This window comes from Mytilus galloprovincialis, chromosome 10 (assembly GCF_965363235.1).
Source record: "Mytilus galloprovincialis chromosome 10, xbMytGall1.hap1.1, whole genome shotgun sequence".
Lineage (NCBI taxonomy): Eukaryota > Metazoa > Mollusca > Bivalvia > Mytilida > Mytilidae > Mytilus > Mytilus galloprovincialis.
The window spans coordinates 53150011-53169424 of NC_134847.1; the positions used below are offsets into that span (position 1 = coordinate 53150011).

At 31.1% G+C, this 19414-nt stretch overlaps 1 protein-coding gene across 2 annotated transcripts in view; it reads left to right on the top strand.

The window, feature by feature from the left end:
* Positions 1-3024: 3024 nt before the first annotated feature.
* The window catches only part of LOC143047828 (potassium voltage-gated channel subfamily KQT member 1-like), a 90326-nt gene continuing 73936 nt past the window's right edge, over positions 3025-19414 (top strand). Inside the window, exon 1 of one of the 2 annotated variants that reach the window (XM_076221106.1) lies at positions 3025-4208. In XM_076221106.1, the coding sequence (XP_076077221.1) occupies positions 3892-4208 (317 nt within the window). In that variant the 5' untranslated portion in view covers positions 3025-3891. The remainder of the gene's footprint in view (positions 4209-19414) is intronic. The other variant, XM_076221107.1, reaches the window with a different exon arrangement.

The window sequence follows — 19414 nt, forward strand, 5'->3', positions numbered from 1 at the left end:
TTTCTTACGGTTCCTGGCATGTCGAGAGATCTGCTTTTTACATAAGTTAATGACTTGACTTTTTTATGACATCCATCGAGTGCTGTTAGAAAAACTGTGTATTGTAAAAATACGATTCAAGACAATTGTGTGTTCTTTAACAGTATACTTCGTTGAACACAACTTAAATGTACCTTGCTACGTTGAGTTACATACGTAACGGCAATTATCTAAAATGTATCAGATCTTACCTCTTCAAATGTAGCTTGAGCAGATGAAAAAATAAAAATTGGCGCAACTGAAAAGTTCATTGTGGCGTAAATGAAAAAAAAAAGAAAAATCTCATAATTAGCTAGGATTTCATATGCCCGTTTGGAGAGCATGGACAACGTAATAGCATAAAACAATGATGATATCATACTATTTACGCATGATACCAACTGATTTATGAATAAACCATACATCTATTTACAGTTTGTAATTTTTACCGGAATCATTGTGTTAGGAAAAGAATAAGGTAATAAGGAATGACCGTTGAAATCTACATTCAAAATTAATCCCTCAAAAGAGTTATTTAAATGGGCAATTAGCAATGGGAGTAATACTTGCAAATTTGATTCTAATGTGTACACTGAAAAAATCTCATAAACATGTTTCGATCTACATGCAAAAAAGTTAGATCTACCGATAAGGCCATACTTTTGGGACCTTGTATTCCAGTACCTTTAAATTTGATCAAGTGATAGTAAAACAACCATTTAAAATATCAGTGTCCTGTACACCGCACATATCCATACTCATATATAATTATGATACGTGAAAATTATGCAATGTGTGCTTATAGATAAATGAGATATTTCATTGAGTGAAAATTGCAAGCTTTAATATCAACAGTTGGCAAATTAAAAGGCGATAACAAACGTCAATTTTATTATTCATAACATTAAATTGGGCATATTTACATTAACTGAATTTTTTTATTGAAATTTTCTTAATTTACATGGAGCAGTTTGTTCATTTACAGTTATCGGCAAAATGTTTTAAAATCAAAAGACCAACACCATCCGTTCTAGATTTTCACTTTTAATTAATAATTCATCGCGGCATCAGGTGTTGCATAAGATAAATCAATTCTCAATTACGTTTGCGGCAGATACGAATTGATGGATAAATGCATTCTTAAAAGGTACAATACATGTCCGAATATGACAAAAATATCGCACTTGAAGATACATGGGAAGTAATGTACAATGAAAGCATTGATACATTTTAGTGGACATGGTTTTATTTATTAGCGATTATTGAAAACATATTGAAGACCGTACCTTGACCTATAATGGTTTACTTTTATATTAAAATTGGATGGAGAGTTGTCTCATTGGCACTCATACCACATCTTCCTATATCTATATTAGACACTAAAACCATGTTGATACAGTATAATAATGCACCTTTAGTTGGTAAGGGGTTTGGTTGAACTCAGATTTTCTGGCTCATCAAACTGCTCTGCTAATGTTACGCGTCTTATTACTCTATGGAAAACATAGATAAGCATTAAACAAGCTATAAAAGACACTGTAATTAAAAAAAAATTAAACGAGAAAACTAACGGTCTGATATGAAAAAAAACAATGAACAGAAAACAAACGCCAACCGCTGAATTACGGTATTCTGACTCGGGACAGGCACATATAGAAGGAACAAACTTGGACCATTGGGAAAAGCTGTGTAACAGCACAACATAAGAAAGAAAAACATCAGAGGAAACGGGCTTTATTCATCAGAACGATACAAAGGAGGAATAAAATAATCAATATAAGCACTAAATTTTAAAAGACAGATACCAGAGTACTCGAAGTTACTGAAAGCTATTTCATACCACAAACCAGCTATTTATTAATTCATGTTCCTAAGACTACAATATCTATCAGTACACATCCAATTGATTTAGTGTAAAAACGTCATTAACAGTCAGGGGAAATATGATCTTGGGCAGTACCAAATTTTGGATTTTGGCTGTCACTTATAAATTGTTTTTCATTTTATTCAGCGGCTGTTATTTACAGCTTACTATAGGGCATGGGTTTTGCTCATCCTCAAAGACTGTGCGGTGATGTGCAGCTATTTACAACCTCGTGTCATCACGTCTCTTGCTTTTCATATTTAATAAAATATAAGACTTTCTAACATGTGTAAGTTCAAAGCGCTTTAACTGGATGTACGTTCATTAAAAACACTTAAACCTACACATATCAAAGCAATATAAGCGTAAATACCCAATCTCCGGCGCAGAGATCACATATCCGTTCCGTTCAATACTTTGTAACACTACACTCAATATGAAGTGCAGTATTGCGGAGCATGTATGGAACGGATATGAACTCTGCGCCGGAGATTGGTAAATACCCAGAAACGTTAGGGGATAAATGACCAAAAAGGGCATAAAAGGACATGTGCATATAAGAATAACTCTTAGGGAATAAGAACCTCAGTTTCTGTATAAATCATTAAAAGATAGCGAATGATACCAATGGGACATTCAAACTCATAAGTTGAAAATAAACTGACGTCGTCATGGCTAAACAAGACAAAGACAAACAAACATAGTACACAAAACAACACAAACAATCAAAGTCTGAGCAACACGAACCCAACTTTATGAATTTACATGAAACCAACACTATTGATCTTATAAACCATGTCAGTACCGAAGAGCTGAAAAAAACTTTAAACATTTAACCTAGTTAGTATCAATGTAAACATGACATATGAGACCGAAAAAAACCTGTATACTAACTGTACATGTACACTCGGGGTTCTAATAAATAACAACTGATACGATAACATTTATCAACGTATCTGATATTATCGGCTTACTCCCTTGTTAAACAAATCTAGATATTGATCCATGATCAATTATTTAAAATTTCAAAACAATTAAAATTCCAACTATGCTAATAATTCGTTTGAAGACCTATTTGACCGTTCATTCAGCTAATAATGTTGATTGAAACCCAATATCCGGATGACGATGTATGATTTACGCTACCTGATAGAATGCAAATAATTCTGATCGAACATTTAATTGTCATATGGGAATTAGGGATTTAATTAAAATGACGCGTTTTTGTGATTATTTTCTTCATTTTTACAGGATATAAATTGGAAATCGCACAGAAGCATCATATTTCCCATGTGATAGATACCTGCTCATCTAGATTATACAATTTACAAATGATTTTACAACGGTTTATCTAATGGCATCGGAATAATTTTGCAGGCAGCTGGAGAAATTGATTTTCCTATGTAAACAAAGTTGGATAAAACTAAATGGTATAAATATATATGTATATAATACCTTAATAGAGCAGCAACAGCACTTGTACATTGTCGTTATTTTGTATAAAGAGTAGTGTTCTGTTTAATTTTCTGTTATTATTTTCATCATTTTGTTATTCGAGTTTGTGTCAACATAGAATCAGAATAGAGACTTTAGCTTGAAGCAATAAAACAACGATTTAATGTTACAAATTCACAGACTGTCAATCATGTATGTCGAACCATTTTTCTACTCATCCGAATGAATACAATATTTTCCGTTTTCAAAAAATACTCCTGATTAAAATTTTGTGATACTGATTAATTAGCGATGTATAGCTGATGGCAATTTTATAGATGAGATTTGATTACTTGTACAAACACTCATTAAGATCCGATGCTTTCAAAGATACAGAGAACAATAATCGAGAGTATAGGAGTAGAGAATGGTGTGACACAGCACAGGATCATTGTCAACACAATTAAAATGAAAGGATTTAATTAATTGCTAATATCAACAAGTGTGGTTTATCCGGTCAAGTTCCGAGTAGAATAATAAATTATAATGTGGATTTAATTGTCAATATTTTAGCAATGGATAATATCGATGATGAATCGAGGAGGTACTTTGCATCAAAAACCGAAATGAAAGGAAACTACCGCACAAATACAAGAACTTCCCTTCTAGGAAAAGGAATATCAAACACGTTAAGAGTACAAGAATATGAGGAGTCCGAATTTAACGAGAATAGTTATGGAAGTAGCGGAGAAACTAAACCATGCCTTGAAAAGGAGAATAAAATTAATTTTCCATTGTATAGAAGACATCCAAAAACTTCAGTTCAAGCTCAAATATATAATTTTCTGGAAAGACCAACGGGTTGGAAATGCTTTATATATCATTTCACAGTGTAAGTACTGTTTTTTTTTACCTCTCCCAAATGTGTTACTGTAACATATGATATACATGTGAATTTTGACCTTTGTACCTATTGTGTCTGCTAGTTTACCCCTTGTTTTCAATATAATAAAATTCGATTCGACCCTCATACAAGTGAGTGGTTAAGCTAGCTATAAATCCAGGTTCAATCCACCATTTTCAACATCAGAAAATGCCTGTATTAAGTCAGGAATATGACAGTTGTTTTCCATTCGTTTGATTTTGCCATTTGATTAGGTACTTCCTTTTTGAATTTTCCTCGGAGTTCAGTATTTTTGTGATTTTACGTTATCTATTTGGATTCTCCAAAAACGTGTTATTTTCATTTTTAATTTACTTATACCAACTTCCCTCTTATGAACTATTGTTTTTTACATCCTTGTCCATATTAGATTATACTCTATGACCTTTTTGGTTTTGGCCAGAACTTCATCGTCTATACAAGTTTTGGGTTTTCAAATATTTAGCCTCGAACCATTACTGAAGAAACAAGTGTCAAAATGCGTTTTAGTCGTACAGTGGTAACATTTGATAAATGTTATAACTTATCTTATGTCAACCATTACAACAGCAATGTTGTTATGCAATGTAATCGTTATGTGGTCTTAGTTATTCCATCTCCTCTCTCATATAAATGTTTTTTTTTTACCTAAATTTTACTATAACTATGGTAGAGCTTTATTTTTTGAATCCGTGTTACATGTACAATGTGATTATGTTAAACAAATGACATTCCGAACTAGGTAGTCAATACTAGCATATACAAGACTAATTTATTCTGAATACACTGCACACAGGGCTTGAAAGTTTAATATGGCGCGAAAATCTTGTAATGATGTATGTTGATACCATAAAAATCATTTGTTATACATTCATCTGATGAGTTTGAGCTTTTGATTTTGCCGTTTGATAAGGGATTTTCCATTTTGAATTTTTCTTCGGAGTTCGGTTCTTTTGTTATTTTACCTTTTATTGGTAAATATCAGTACATACTTATCAACATTAATACCTTTTCATCAATGTGATACATTACCTGGTAGTTTTTTCTAGAAATTTTAAAAAGCTTATAACAGGATGAATAAATGAAAACTTATAATCTTGTACTTTAAATGAACAGACAGTGACACCTATTTTAAGAGTCTTCTTAAGATATTGCATAAAAGTGGTCTTATATTACAGGATTTAATTAAACGTCAGTATAAAATGTTGAACAGATAGAAACACAATGAATGGTGTTATTTGTCTGAAGAGGTAAATACAATGAATGGTATAATTTATAACAAAGGTTCACGCTTAAAACAGGTGGTCGCCTAATCAGATTTGTTTGTATTTATATGGATCATATGTAAATTATTATGAAAAAAGTATTTTTACAATTTGTTATCTACATTTCTAAGCCTTATCGTTCTTCAGTTTATGTTTTTGAATGCAAATACCTGAACATATACATTTCGGAAATAATAGACTTTGTATGCTATGAAAAACAATCTATCAGGAAGTTGTGGCTTAAATGACACTGCTTGCAGAATGAAATATTCCTAGAACATGTTAAGCTTTTGCTCAATTGAAATATGAAATCTTGTACGTTACCTGGAAGCGAAAGAAGCTGTTGTCTGACAACAGATTTTTGATCAATGGATGTGTCATCAAATTACTAGGAGTGAGGATTATATTATTTGCAATTACTGACCAGCTAATTGCATCTTCCGATAATTACCAGCAATATAAAAGTGTTGGTATTTTTTTTACAATCAACGCATTAATGTACATTCATGAAACGCATTAAACCTGTCAATCTTCAATTAGTGTATTATATCGTTAGACGGTATTGAATTGTTCAGGCTTTTTATGTTCACTTCTATTTTTTATTTCTTGATGATGTTTCACGACACTATGAGGGGTATACCTGCACTATACATTATTCATGCTGAAACTGTAGCTTTTAATATTTGCCTCTATTATAACTCAAAACCAATTTGATTTTGTTCATTACATTGAAATTGAAAGTGAAATACCTGCGAAAAATAATATATCAGAGCTACTATAATGAGTTTGTTTTGACGGGAATAAAGTATATCTTGTCTCTGGAGAAATCTTTGTACAACCTCGATTGTAAAGTGTCATAAGTACGGATAAATATATGTCATACAAGCATGAACTCGTTTTGGGAAGGTAGTTTTTTTATATTTTATTACTTTTTTGTATTTGAAATTTTGAATCAATATCTAACATACGGTCGATGCCACAGATGGTGGGCGTTTAGTCTATTTCGATATTGCTAGACTTGTAATTAGCGCTGTTGTGTTGACAAAAAATATTACTGATTCGTACATTATTTGAAAATTTTCAGTATTTCAAATGTTTTGTTATTCCAAAAAAATGTTTGTCTTATCACATCGATAGACATACTTAGCCATATTCAGAGAGACAAAAATGTTTTGTTTCAATGCTCTTCATCTTCTTATTGATCTAGAATTTCAATGATCGAGTGCCACTGATGAATCTCAATTTAGTTAAATTCCTGTTTGTTTGTACCAATTTACAAGCATGGTATCTCTGACGGTTACCTTTTCTACGATGTTTGAACATTTGTAAACTGATGTCGCCTATGGATGATATATAGCACATATTGTACAAATGTATTTTATACCAATTGTTGGAGGTCGAGGCATGCGGTCAGTGTCAAATTAAAACAAAATGTAAGTAACTTGTAAAGGCAGTGTTTGTTTTTTATCCAATTTGTTTTACCGGTTCCCCACCCCCCCCCCTCCCCCCCCCGCTCCGAAAATAGACTACAACATGGATTTGCCTCGGAAATCCTACTGATCGAAACATGTTAATGTCCATAGTAAGACATCCCTCTGAACATTAAATTGGTGATATCGTTATGTTGGTTTCTAATTGATTTATCATTTTACTGATACTTTAAGAAAGACGGTCACACAAGTTTTAAAATAAAAGTATTATGTCAGTATAATTATTTAACGGATGTAATGATGATAGGTACTTTAATCATTTTGGCCATGGTTATGTCCTCTTTTTTATGATTTTAATGATGCATTTGACCTCCAAAATGTCTGGATTTGAGCAATACAGACAAACAAGGGTGTACATTTTTATTGGTTCATATATGTATCATTTATTTTTCTTCGTCGATTTTACAACATACATTCTTATCATTTTCTCGACCTTACCTCCAATGATATTTGTACCATTTGTATCTTGTTTATTCTTCTGTACCTATGAAAATCAACATGGGTCATCTATAAAACTGTCTGCATTCGTTTTGTCCGTGTTCATATAAGTTTTTGTGCCTAAACCTATTTTGATCAGATTGGTAATAACAGTATTTTATTCGTAGAAGAAGATAATAATGAGGAAGGCTTTATATTTCTTTCAGTTACTTTTTTAATGACTCGATGTCGGAATAGCAGTATTATTTTTGTTTAGAACCAAAGCATTGTTATCCCTTCATAAATGCATATAAAATGTCCATTCTGTATAAATTGCTTTGAGGTTTGCGAGATATTCCAGATCATTATAACATTGTATTGTATTTCTAATTAACGTTTTGGTTTACATTTATTTATAAAATGTAGAGATAACAGAAGGTCATCTTGCTGTTAGTTATGTATTGAAATTGATAAAGAGGTATTTGTAGACGGTCTCTTCCTTTCGTTGCGTTGAAGAATAAGCTAAGAGCTAGGCAGTACTGTAAATAATATAATACTAAGTCAATATTGAAATATACAGTTACTGTTAATGTACTGAAACAGCACTGACAAATTGGTTCTAAAATATTAACACATTAATATACAGATTTTTATCAAGTAGCACTTTAAAACGACAGTAACAGTCACATAAAATCTAACAGAATTTGTATGATTCAGTATAGGGTAGAAATGGACAAGTACATTATAAGTAAATTATTTGCAGTTTATCAGTTTATCGGGATAAAGTTTTCACTATCATCATATTTCTTAAACTCTCTTTTTGAATGGTGCAGAGCATAAGCGTATGTTATATGTGATCGAAAACACAATGAATTTTAATAAAATCTGTGAATATTTTTCAATGGATGAAGTCCGCCAAAAACAAGGTCTACTAGCAGTGAAAAAACGTTCGTCATATCAGGGCTTTTATATCTGAACATGATCTGAAATGAAAGAAACATAAAAACTTAAAAATAAGTATTTATCCGTGCTAATATCTCTAAATATATTGTTTCTATATTGTTTTTCTTAGTGAGAACTCTTGTAGTCGTTACACATTTAGTCCATTCATTTCTTTTATAACAATTATGAACACCAGAAAAAGTATTATTAATTGATCTTTTTCAATCAGATAATAAAAAAAACTATCATGGTATGAGTTGTTCGTTCAACACATTACTCAAGCTAGACCTTTCTCTGTTGTGGTTTATGGAATGAAATAAGGCGTAGAGTGAAAACAGTAAACGATGTTTTTGGCCTTGCAATTCGACAGCATTTATTTTCGTTTTTTCGTTATTTTCAATTTTTACAAGGCATTGTTAGTTTTCTGAACTTTGAATTTTGAATTTTCCCTTGAGATCGTCCGCCATGACTTTATCTTTACAAGTGCATGAAATCGAAGGGAATAGGAAACGTGACGATACTTTTGAGATCGGTTCGGGTAAGTTTGCATGTTTTGTTCAAAACCTAATACCTGTTATACCTTATACAGCAGCGGTACTTACCTACTTAGTCGTTTTCTTGACTTGCAGTAATTGTCTCATGGGAGTTTAATACTCGTCTTTGGTTGTGTGCTTCAATACTTTTTCGTTTATATCGACAATAGAATAAAACAATAATAGAGCTTACATAACTGTTTTGTTTCATATCAATGATAATGCTACATGTATGAACGAGTCCGATATCCCTCTGGTAACTGTCCCTCTGGTATCTTTCGCCCCTCTTTTAGAAAGATTTGACGAGAATAATTAAATTTCTAAATACAAATGTGAACATGATTTTGTAACAGTGATATTTCACTCCAGTTAAATACGTTGGTATAATGGTCAACTAATGAAGTTCAAATATCAGCTAATCCTTATTGATCCCACCGGGTTGCAGATAGAGCTCAGGTGTTTGCTTTATTCTTAATATTTACCATAAAGTTGTTTGAATACAAATTTAAATTCTCGATATTTTAAAGCATTTTTATAATCTGATTCCAAATTATTAATATAATGTATAATACGTTAAAAATAATGCAGCTTCGTTTTGAAGAATTGTGTGCAATCCATACAGCACTTCCAAACAAACATCATCGTTCATTCAACAGTCAACATAATGTGATTATGTGAACCTATAGGGTTGATGTCAACACAAATGCCATTTAATGGGACAATCGAAGTTCATTGGTATATTTACATAAGAAAGGTCTATTATGCAATTGCAGTTTGTAAAGATTAGTAAGGTCTGTCTCATAGTTGTAGATCCAATAAATAACTGTATAAACACACTGCTTATGCAAGGAATTACATTGACAATGCTTTAAATCAAATCGATTGTGTTTATAGATCATATGTAATTCGTGGTATCTAAGAATATATGGGTTCATTTTCCCCGTCAGTGTTTTATATTGTCTGAGAAGCCCTATTACCAATTATGTTATTCTGGTGTGTACTTCTTCCAAGGTTAATTATGATTCTGATATAAGTTTTTTTTTACAAGGTACTAACAATTGATATAAAAATATCGATCTCAAAGGCAAGCTTAAAAAGGGGGTTGTTCATAAAAACTAACATTACAAACGCTATCGATCAATAATTCCCATTTTTTTACTTAGAACATGTATTTTCGGAAGAAAATGGTACTAATTTTGGACTCAATACCATTTATCAAATTATCATTTTATTTCACTCCAGATTGATATGTTGATATATAGGTGTAAACAGATAGCAATATGTTTACAGAGTAGAAGGCCTAGGGATTAACAACTAATATTTTGTTTTTGTTTTATATTGGTGCTTGGTTGCTGTCTTGATGTAATACAATATGACATATTATATGTTGAAATATTTATAACACTCTTTTGATTAAATTCAATTCAACAGGGAAATGAGAAGCGATATTTTTCCCTTATGAGAACTATGCATGTATTGGGGAATGGGTTTACCATGCGTTTCACTTCGTTTTCGCATTAATGTTGGTGAATAGTTTGTGTAATGTGGTGAATCATAGAAATGTTTTCTTAACATTTTATTTAAAAGACAATAGCTTGGATATACGAATAAACTAAATGAAGTTAATATAGCTATTAGATTGTCAGTGCAATCTGCACGATACGTCTAAAATTCAACGCTGGAAGTTTTTAAATTGCATTCATGTACTTTATATATATATGTTTCGTTTATGCGATAGACCAAATAAAGAGTTGCAATTTAATGACAAATGTAATTAATGTGATAAAACTGACAAAAATAACATCGGCCACGCTAGATGCTGTTATAGGATAGTAGAATATACCAATTTAGAAAATGTTTCACACTTGATTTTATTTTTGGATTTTTAAGTTAAATATCTGTATCATCAGGGTTGAAGCTTTCATCTTATAAGAATTTTATTTCGTAGATCTAATTATATTCCACGACAATTTTGTTTATTTCTTACAAACTGGTTATAGTAATTGCTTTATTGCACATTCAATGTGCGCAATAAATATACCACTGCATATTTGTTTTGTTTCATTCTTTCGCAAGAATAATATAAACAACAAACAAACGATTGAAATTTGAAATTTGGCTGATTATTTGTCATGGCATTTATTCAACAATATTCAACAATATAAACCAACAAACAACCAACATCAACAAACTGGCCAACAAGCTAAAACTTGAAGGGAAACCAACAGTAAATGCATCACAATTTCTAGCTGCTGCGCAGATCTATAACAGCTTAATGAACGATATTTGAATAAATCACTGCCAGTTGAATTATGTTGATGATGATGAAACCCAACGCACTTTCCATATTGAACGGAATGCCATGACGAAAGACACTCTTTTTTATCATTCCTGCAAATTCCTGGAATATTCAGGTTTCATTTGATCTGCCGATGAATATTGAAACGTTTGACACTTTTGATGACACATGACAATCTAATTGGAACATTCAATATATTCGAAGGGATCTGTTCACCATGTCATCTGAAAAATAAACTAAAAACAGCAGCAGTTTTTTTTGTTAATAGGAGGGAGGGTGGGTTGAGCAATCCTGTTAAAAATACTCGTGGAATGAAAATTTAGCGGGAGAACGTGTTAATATATGACCAATGCCCACGAGGCACTTCAAAGCATGTTCTTTCGTATGTTTAAATATATGGTTGTAATTATTTAAATAGCAAAACGTAAATAATGGACTGACGTACTTTGAAACACAATAAACAACTAAATGTATTTTTAATGCAATAAATCAATTTAATTTTTAGATCATTAAATTTTATAAATACTGACGTGAACAAAAACAAAATATAAAAAATAAAGACAAAGACCAACTGCAAATACATAATTATGTCATTTATGACAAGCGTTTGATATCGTCATAATTCTGTGTAACCAAAATCATATTTTCATTTGTCAGTAAAATGTGTTAATTTTGAAATATTTTAAAGATTAAAAGCTTTATGAATCTTATGAAATAATGGTTGATTTTCCTCAAGTGAATACGAGCTTTTTATAATCATAAGGAAATGATCAAAATACACTGTACATGGCAATTCCATTTGGATGCAGAATAATACTTAAACATTTTTATAATTTTATATGACACAAATGAAAGATAAGTCGTTTACGGAGACTCGTTATCTTTCACAACACAAGAGTGGATATTTTCATATACATGTATCTAAAATTAAGACTTTAATGGCTGGAAATAATATGCAAGTTTGTAAAGCATAAATACAGAATAAGAAAGACATTGAACTTGGCATTAAACAAGACAACCACTACTGCAACTATTGTTTAAAGCTTGTAAAACATATATATGAATATGAAATGACCATATGAGGAGCTATTTTGAGTTTATTTTGATTTTCGGAAATTGTAGATATAAAGTATGATTTTGGAGTCTTCGAACATTGCATATAGAATTTTGATGTTATATTTTGAGTTGGAGAATTTTTTTAATTCTTCCAATTACCACAAGCCTTTTAAGTTAGTATATAGCGTATGACAATTGTTCTTGGACACACAGTCATTCTTATTATGCACTGCTCATGTGATAGGTTGTTTAAAATAGGACAAATTCACTAGAAGTTTTTAAGTGTATTAACTCTGTTCAGTTGTCTTAAGCTAATAATAAAACTATGGTATCAAAATTCACATTTAGCTTTAGTCCATCAATGTTGATAACAATAGTTAATATGACAAGAGCATGTCAATCCCAATTAGTAAAGATTGCAGATAAAAACTGTTGCACGCGATCTGCTTTTATGTGGTGACCAAGAATTCATGGTCATTCGAATTGTAAAAAAGAGTAGTTAATCAGTCGTTATAAGTTACATAAAGCGATAATTGGAAGTTATGTCATGTTTGACTTAAAGTCAATACTCCAATCTATATAATGATCATGAAGTTATTACAGATTTATATGAAATTACAAATTGCAAAGTGCATAATTGTAAATCAAACTACTTGTGAGCAAACTATTACAGGCTTTGTTTATTTCTGTTTCTTTTCTTTTTTGTTCCTGTAATCTTTTGTATGTTAATATTAAATATAAAATAAAAATGTAAGTACAAAGTTAAAGAACATTCCTAAATTCAGAGATTATTTTTTCTTCTGTTTTTACATTTTGTACTTATAATCACTAGCTTATCTAATTTCGGGTATATCTTCTAAAAAAACAAATTTCTGCCCAACAAAAAAACTAATTTTTGTCAGGATTGCCAGGGCGACGTTTCATTATGGAAGTATGTAATACTCTTATTACTATTCATTTAACTGCACCAGATGCCCATTTCGACAATGCATTCTGTACAGTGATGATTGAAACTAAACATCAAGCTATAAAAAGACCATATACATATTTGCATGCCAGTGCCGGCTACTGGTTTGTCACCTATGCGGATTAACAGTCCGACGACAAAATTATTGACACAGATGTGCATTTCGACATTTCATACCTGTTTAGTGATGGTCGAGCTTTATCTATTTGAAAGCCAAAAAAATGCAAGCTGATAAAACAAAAGAGATCAAAATTTGGAGAAAGATATGCATTTTGAAATTACATTACTTGGTTTATAATGATTTAAACAGTTTAAAAAAAAGCTAATAAAACAAAACTTTCCGTGTGATGATCTCAGCTATCACCCCGGTGGCAGTCGTAACATTAACGGTTTTTACTCATCTGAACCAGATGCACAATTCGACGATTGTCAAGCTGGTGTTTTATCTTAGATGACCGAGGCCAAACCGTTTGGAAATACAAACCCTTGCAAAATTGTTGTAGAGGTGATAAGACCATAATAATCAAGTATACAGCAAAACAAGGAAAGAAATGTAGAATTATGCACGATGTGTAATGATCAAAATAGATTACTTAATTTATAACATAATTTGAAATCATGCAATAACTATTTATAATATCAAATCAGCACACACGTAACGAATATAATCAATTCCAGCAACACGTGTATTAGAAAGTAGTCCATAGATATTTTAATTATTCCAAATTCTATTAATGTGTTCATTAACGCAAATCTATATTTCAAATCTGAATCTGAAGGTGGTGGAGTTCGTGTAATGCCTCCTTGATTCGTGCACTTGTTCACAACTGAATAATCTCATACAGAATTATAAATACAGTGTAATATAAACGCTGAAATCGTTATCAAATAAAAAGCTGGTGTAGTGTTTTGATGATATGCATTTCATTTAATTTATTTTATCATTATGAATAAAAAGATCTCATGCATTAAATGAGACTTCCAAATCGGCACTAACTGTTTATTTACGTACAAACCGCACCTGTTACCCAGCAAAACGGGAATTCTCTAATAGGAGAAGCAAATGACTTTTGATTACCTTAAGTAATAAAGACTTCTAAGTATCTACAATATGTCAAATGGTAATATGTTAAAGACTAAAAGCATTGAAAAATTCATACACAAGGATTTAAAGTCAAATGAAAAGCTCCGACAAAATACTGAATTTCAAATTATTCGTCATGTCAGATAATTTCTAACTTAATCAAATGAGCAATCTATGCAATTAAGAGAAACAGTGCAGCGGTGGGCATCTGTAATTTCAATATCACAATTGGTATGAAGTATAATTGCGAAATAAACATTTAGAATGTTGCAAATAAATTATCACGTATAAAGAGAGATTATATGTTTTATGGCTGTTTTTTTTTTAACTCAAAGAAAATCCGACTACACCACAACAAAAACGCAAAAAAACACGACGATAAGACAAATACAAAGTCATCAAATAGACCTAGCTCAGTGTTAGTATGTTATATTGTAAATATTTGTAAAGTGTGTTTATTTTTGGGTAGGATACACAGAAAAATTTAGCCTCATCAAGTATGTTATAAATTGTTTATCTAAGTCAAAAACTGTTTATGACTACTAGTTTGAAAAAAGTACACATTGCTCATCATCTGCAATTTTTTCATTATGAACAGTCTGATACCTATAGACGGAAACTTGATAATGTATTTTTTTGTGCTTTTAATAGATCGAATGTAAATACTTATACGTGGATTTTGTTTTTTTAATATCAGTAAATGAAATTGTTACTAGCCAATTATCGAGATCAAATTCAAAATAAACAAAACAAAAAAGCACGAATATAGATATCTTTACAAATGAAAATATTAGTCTATCAAAAGGTTATAATTTGAGATAAAGGTATTACATAAAGACCATTAAACATTGTTAAAGAAAATATGAAATATAGACTATGGAATCAAAACATGAATAAATCAAAATTAATTAATGATTGTTAAAATCATCATATATTTTAGGTAAAGAATTAAGTCAAAAAGCTATAAACAGATTTTAAATCTGAAATATACTGATAATCAATTTATAAGTGTGAGAAAACAAATTGGTATTTGCTAATGTTTTCCGCTAAATTAAGTAATATAAGATTTAAACTAAAGTAATTCTGTAATTTCTATTTGTTAATAAAGTCCTTGGTCAACTATTTTAGTTGATAAAATAACCTTAACTAAAGGTGTATATGTCTGCCGAACAGGGGATCTTTGACCATTATTTTATTTTATGTTTCATTGATTGGCGGTTTTTTCTTGATACATGTAGTAAAAACATTTTTCTTGTCAACTGTTGAGCAGATGAGACATTTCAACGTGAACGCTATTTTTTAAACATGTAGAAACTCAATCTAAACAGTTGATTACTGTATGTTAAAAGTTAAATAACAAAAAAAAGGAATTCAGAGGAAAATTCAAAACGGAAAGTTGGTCATCAAATGGTTAAAACCAACAGCTCAAATAAAGCACATCAAACGAATGGTTAACAACTGTCTATATGTGAAAACAAAGCGCTTTTATCAAAATTTTAAGTTTTAAAAATTCATTTAATGTGTAGATTTAAGAACATCAATCATTTAGAATTGCCTTAGATATGTATCAGTCAATATTTAACAAACAACCTTGGCTCCAATGATATTTGTACCAATTGTGTCTTATTTATTAATATTTGCTTATGAAAATCAAAATGGGTCAACTATAAAACTGTCTGATTTTGTTTTGTTCGTGTTCATATAAGATTTTGTGCCGCAACCTATTTTGATCAGATTGATAATAACAGAATTGTATTCGCAGAATAAGATAGTAATGAGTAAGGCTTGATATTTCTACCAGTTACTTCTCTAATGACTCAATGGGAATAGCTGTATTATTTTTTTTAGAACCGAAGCATAGTTATCTCTTCATAAATACATATAAAATGTCCATTCTTTGTAAATTGCTTTGAGGTTTACGAGATATTCCAGACCATTATAACATTGTTTTCTATTGCTAATTAATGTTTGGGTTAACATTCATTTATAAAATGTAGAGATAACAGAAGGTCATCTTGCTGTTGGTTTTGCATTGAAATTGATAACGCGGTATTTGTAGACGGCCACTTCCTTCCGTTGCGTTGAAGAATAGAATATTTGCTAAAGCAGTACTGTAAATATTGTTATACTGAAACAATATTGAGATAGACAGTTGCTACTGAAACAACAATGACAAATTAGTACTGAAATAACCTAGACTGAAACTGTAATTTAAAGAGAACTGTTTTGAAACAAAACTGTAAAATGACAGATCAAGGTCATTTAAAGTTTAAAATAATTTGTATGATTTAGTTATTAAGTACATTCAAGGTAAAATTCTTGCAGTTTTCGGGATAACGGTTTAATTACTATCTTATTTCTTGAACACTCCTAGTAACCGTAGAAAAAAAAAAACACACCAAAGGACCTCTTTTGAAAAGTTGCGGAGTAATAATCAAGTCTTATGCAATTGTAAAGTGTCTTTGTTTTCTAATCATAGTCGTTTCTTATATGTTATATGATACAAACTGAATTTCAAGACAATATTTGCGCAGAATATGTAGATAAATCTTTATGGAAGAAGTCATTCAAAATAATTTTGAAAAGATGAAATAATTTTCGTTAGAATAGGGCTTTAACATCTGTGCACGATATGAAATGTCAATAACGTAAAGTGATGTTTTTAAATGGTTTTTTTTCTTGACTTCTTCCTTAATGAGAACTAAGGTATCGTTATGCAGTTACTCTATAGTCAATTTGTTTCTAGAAAAAAATATGAACACCCTGAAAAGTATAATGAACCAATATTAATAATAAATCAATGAGATAATAAAGTATGTAAAAACGATGATATGGGTCTTTCAGTTGTTCGTTAAAAACATTACTAAATCTTGATTTTTCTCTGTTGTGTTTTGTGGAATGAAATTAGCCGCAGAGTAAAAAAAGTAAACGTGATTTTTGGCCTTGCACATCGACAGCATTTATATTTGTCTTTTCGTCATTTTCATTTTTTACAAGGCACTTTATGAGTTATGAATGTCCCTCTTATATCGTCTGCTACGACTTTAACTTTATAAATGCAGGAAATCGTACGAAAAATGAAACATGACTATATCTTTGTGATAGGTTCAGATTAAATTTACTTATTTTGTTCAAAACCACTTACATGTACTAGTGAGGCCAAATCCTTGAACTGCCGACTGCAGAGGTACTTACTTGCTATGTGTTTTTCGTGACTAGCAGTATTTGGTTAATGGCAGCTTAATAAGTGTCGTTGGTTTTTACTTTGAAGATGAAATTTGTTCTAACCTAGTACGGACAGCCTCCTTTGAGAGTGATTGGTAGTGCTCGTCACTAGTCTCTGTTAAAAGATATGACGAGGATAATTGAATTTCTAGATACATGATTTTTTAACAGTGATATATCACTCCAGTGTAATACGTATAAGTTTTCAGCGACTGAATCTGCAGCTCTTTGAAGTTCAAATATCAGTTTATCCTTATTGATTCCATTGGTTTCAAATAGAGCTCAGGTGTTATTCTTAATATTTACCATAAAGTTTGAATACAAATCTTAATGTTTTGATATTTTTCAGCATTTTTATAATCTGATTCCAAATTAACAATACAATGTATAATACGTTAAATATAATGAAGCTTCGTCTTGAATAATTTGTGCAATCCATACAGCACTTCCAAACACACATTATCGTTCATTCCACAGTTAACATAATGTGATTATGTGAATCTATAGGCTTGATGTCAACGCAAATGCCATTAAATAAGATAATGGAAGGTCATCGGTTTATTTACATAAGAAAGGTCGATTATGCAATTGCAGTTTGTGAAGATTAGGTCTGTGTCATTGTTGTAGATCGGAAAAATAACTGTATAAACACACGGCTTTTGCAAGGAATTACATTGACGGTGCTATAGATAAAATCGGTTGTGTTTATATATCGTATGTAATTCGGGATATTCACAGGTTATATGGGTTCATTTTCCCAGTCAGCGTTTTATCTTGTCTGTGAATCCCAAATAACAACAAATATATTGGTGTGTTACTGATTCCAAGGTTAATTATGATTTTGATATTGGTTTTTGTTCACAGGGTACTTAAAACTGATATAACAATACCAACCCCAAAGGTAAACTTAAAAGGGGAATGTTCATAAAATCTGACACAATCAAGCGCTATCAATCAACGAAGCAAGTGAAAAACAATTCCCATATTTTTTTACTTGGTAGTTGAATTTTGACTAACTAACTAAGTTACCCATCTTATTTCAGTTCCGTTTAATATGTAGATATCCAGTATGTGTAAAAGACAGCATTATTTTTTCAAATCACCAGGTCTTAACAAATAATGTTTTGTTTTGTTTTGATCTTGGTGATGGGCTGCTACCTTATGTAACGCAAATGAAATAGGATATGTTAACAAAGGTGTTAAACTTTTTTATTAGTCAGTTTTACAGTGCAATGACCATTGGGTCGATGCCACTGCTGGTGGAGATTTAATTCCCCGAGGGTATCACCCGCCCAGAAGTCAGCACTTTTTGTGCTGACATGGATTGTCATTGATATGGTTATATTTATAAATTTACTGTTTACAAATTTTGGAATTTTTTTAAATACTAAGGATTTTCTACCTCAGGCATAGATTACCTTAGCTGTATTTGGCAAAACTTTTAGGAATTTTGGTCCTCAATGATCTTCAACTCTGTACTTAATTTGGCCTTTTTAACGTTTTTTGATTCGAGCGTTACTGATTAGTCTTTTGTAGACGAAACGCGCGTCTGGCGTATATACTAAATTTAGTCCTGGTATCTATGAAAGTTTATGAGAAGCAAACTGTGCATGTATTAAGGAATTAAGGAATGTCAAGAGTCCTCCCGTGTAAAAGCTAGATTATAAGATATTTAAGTGAACAAGTACCGATATACATATGGTATCGACTTGACAAACACTTACATCTGAAGCAGATATAACAGGTCTACTCAAATTTCAATGAAATTACTACACACATATGCAAATGAGGAGGATAAACGTTAACTGGGAATTGATGAAAACATCCGGTTCGAATGGTGAGACAATATGGAGACGATGATGCGTAAATTATTTAAAAGGAACAAAAATATTCTGTAG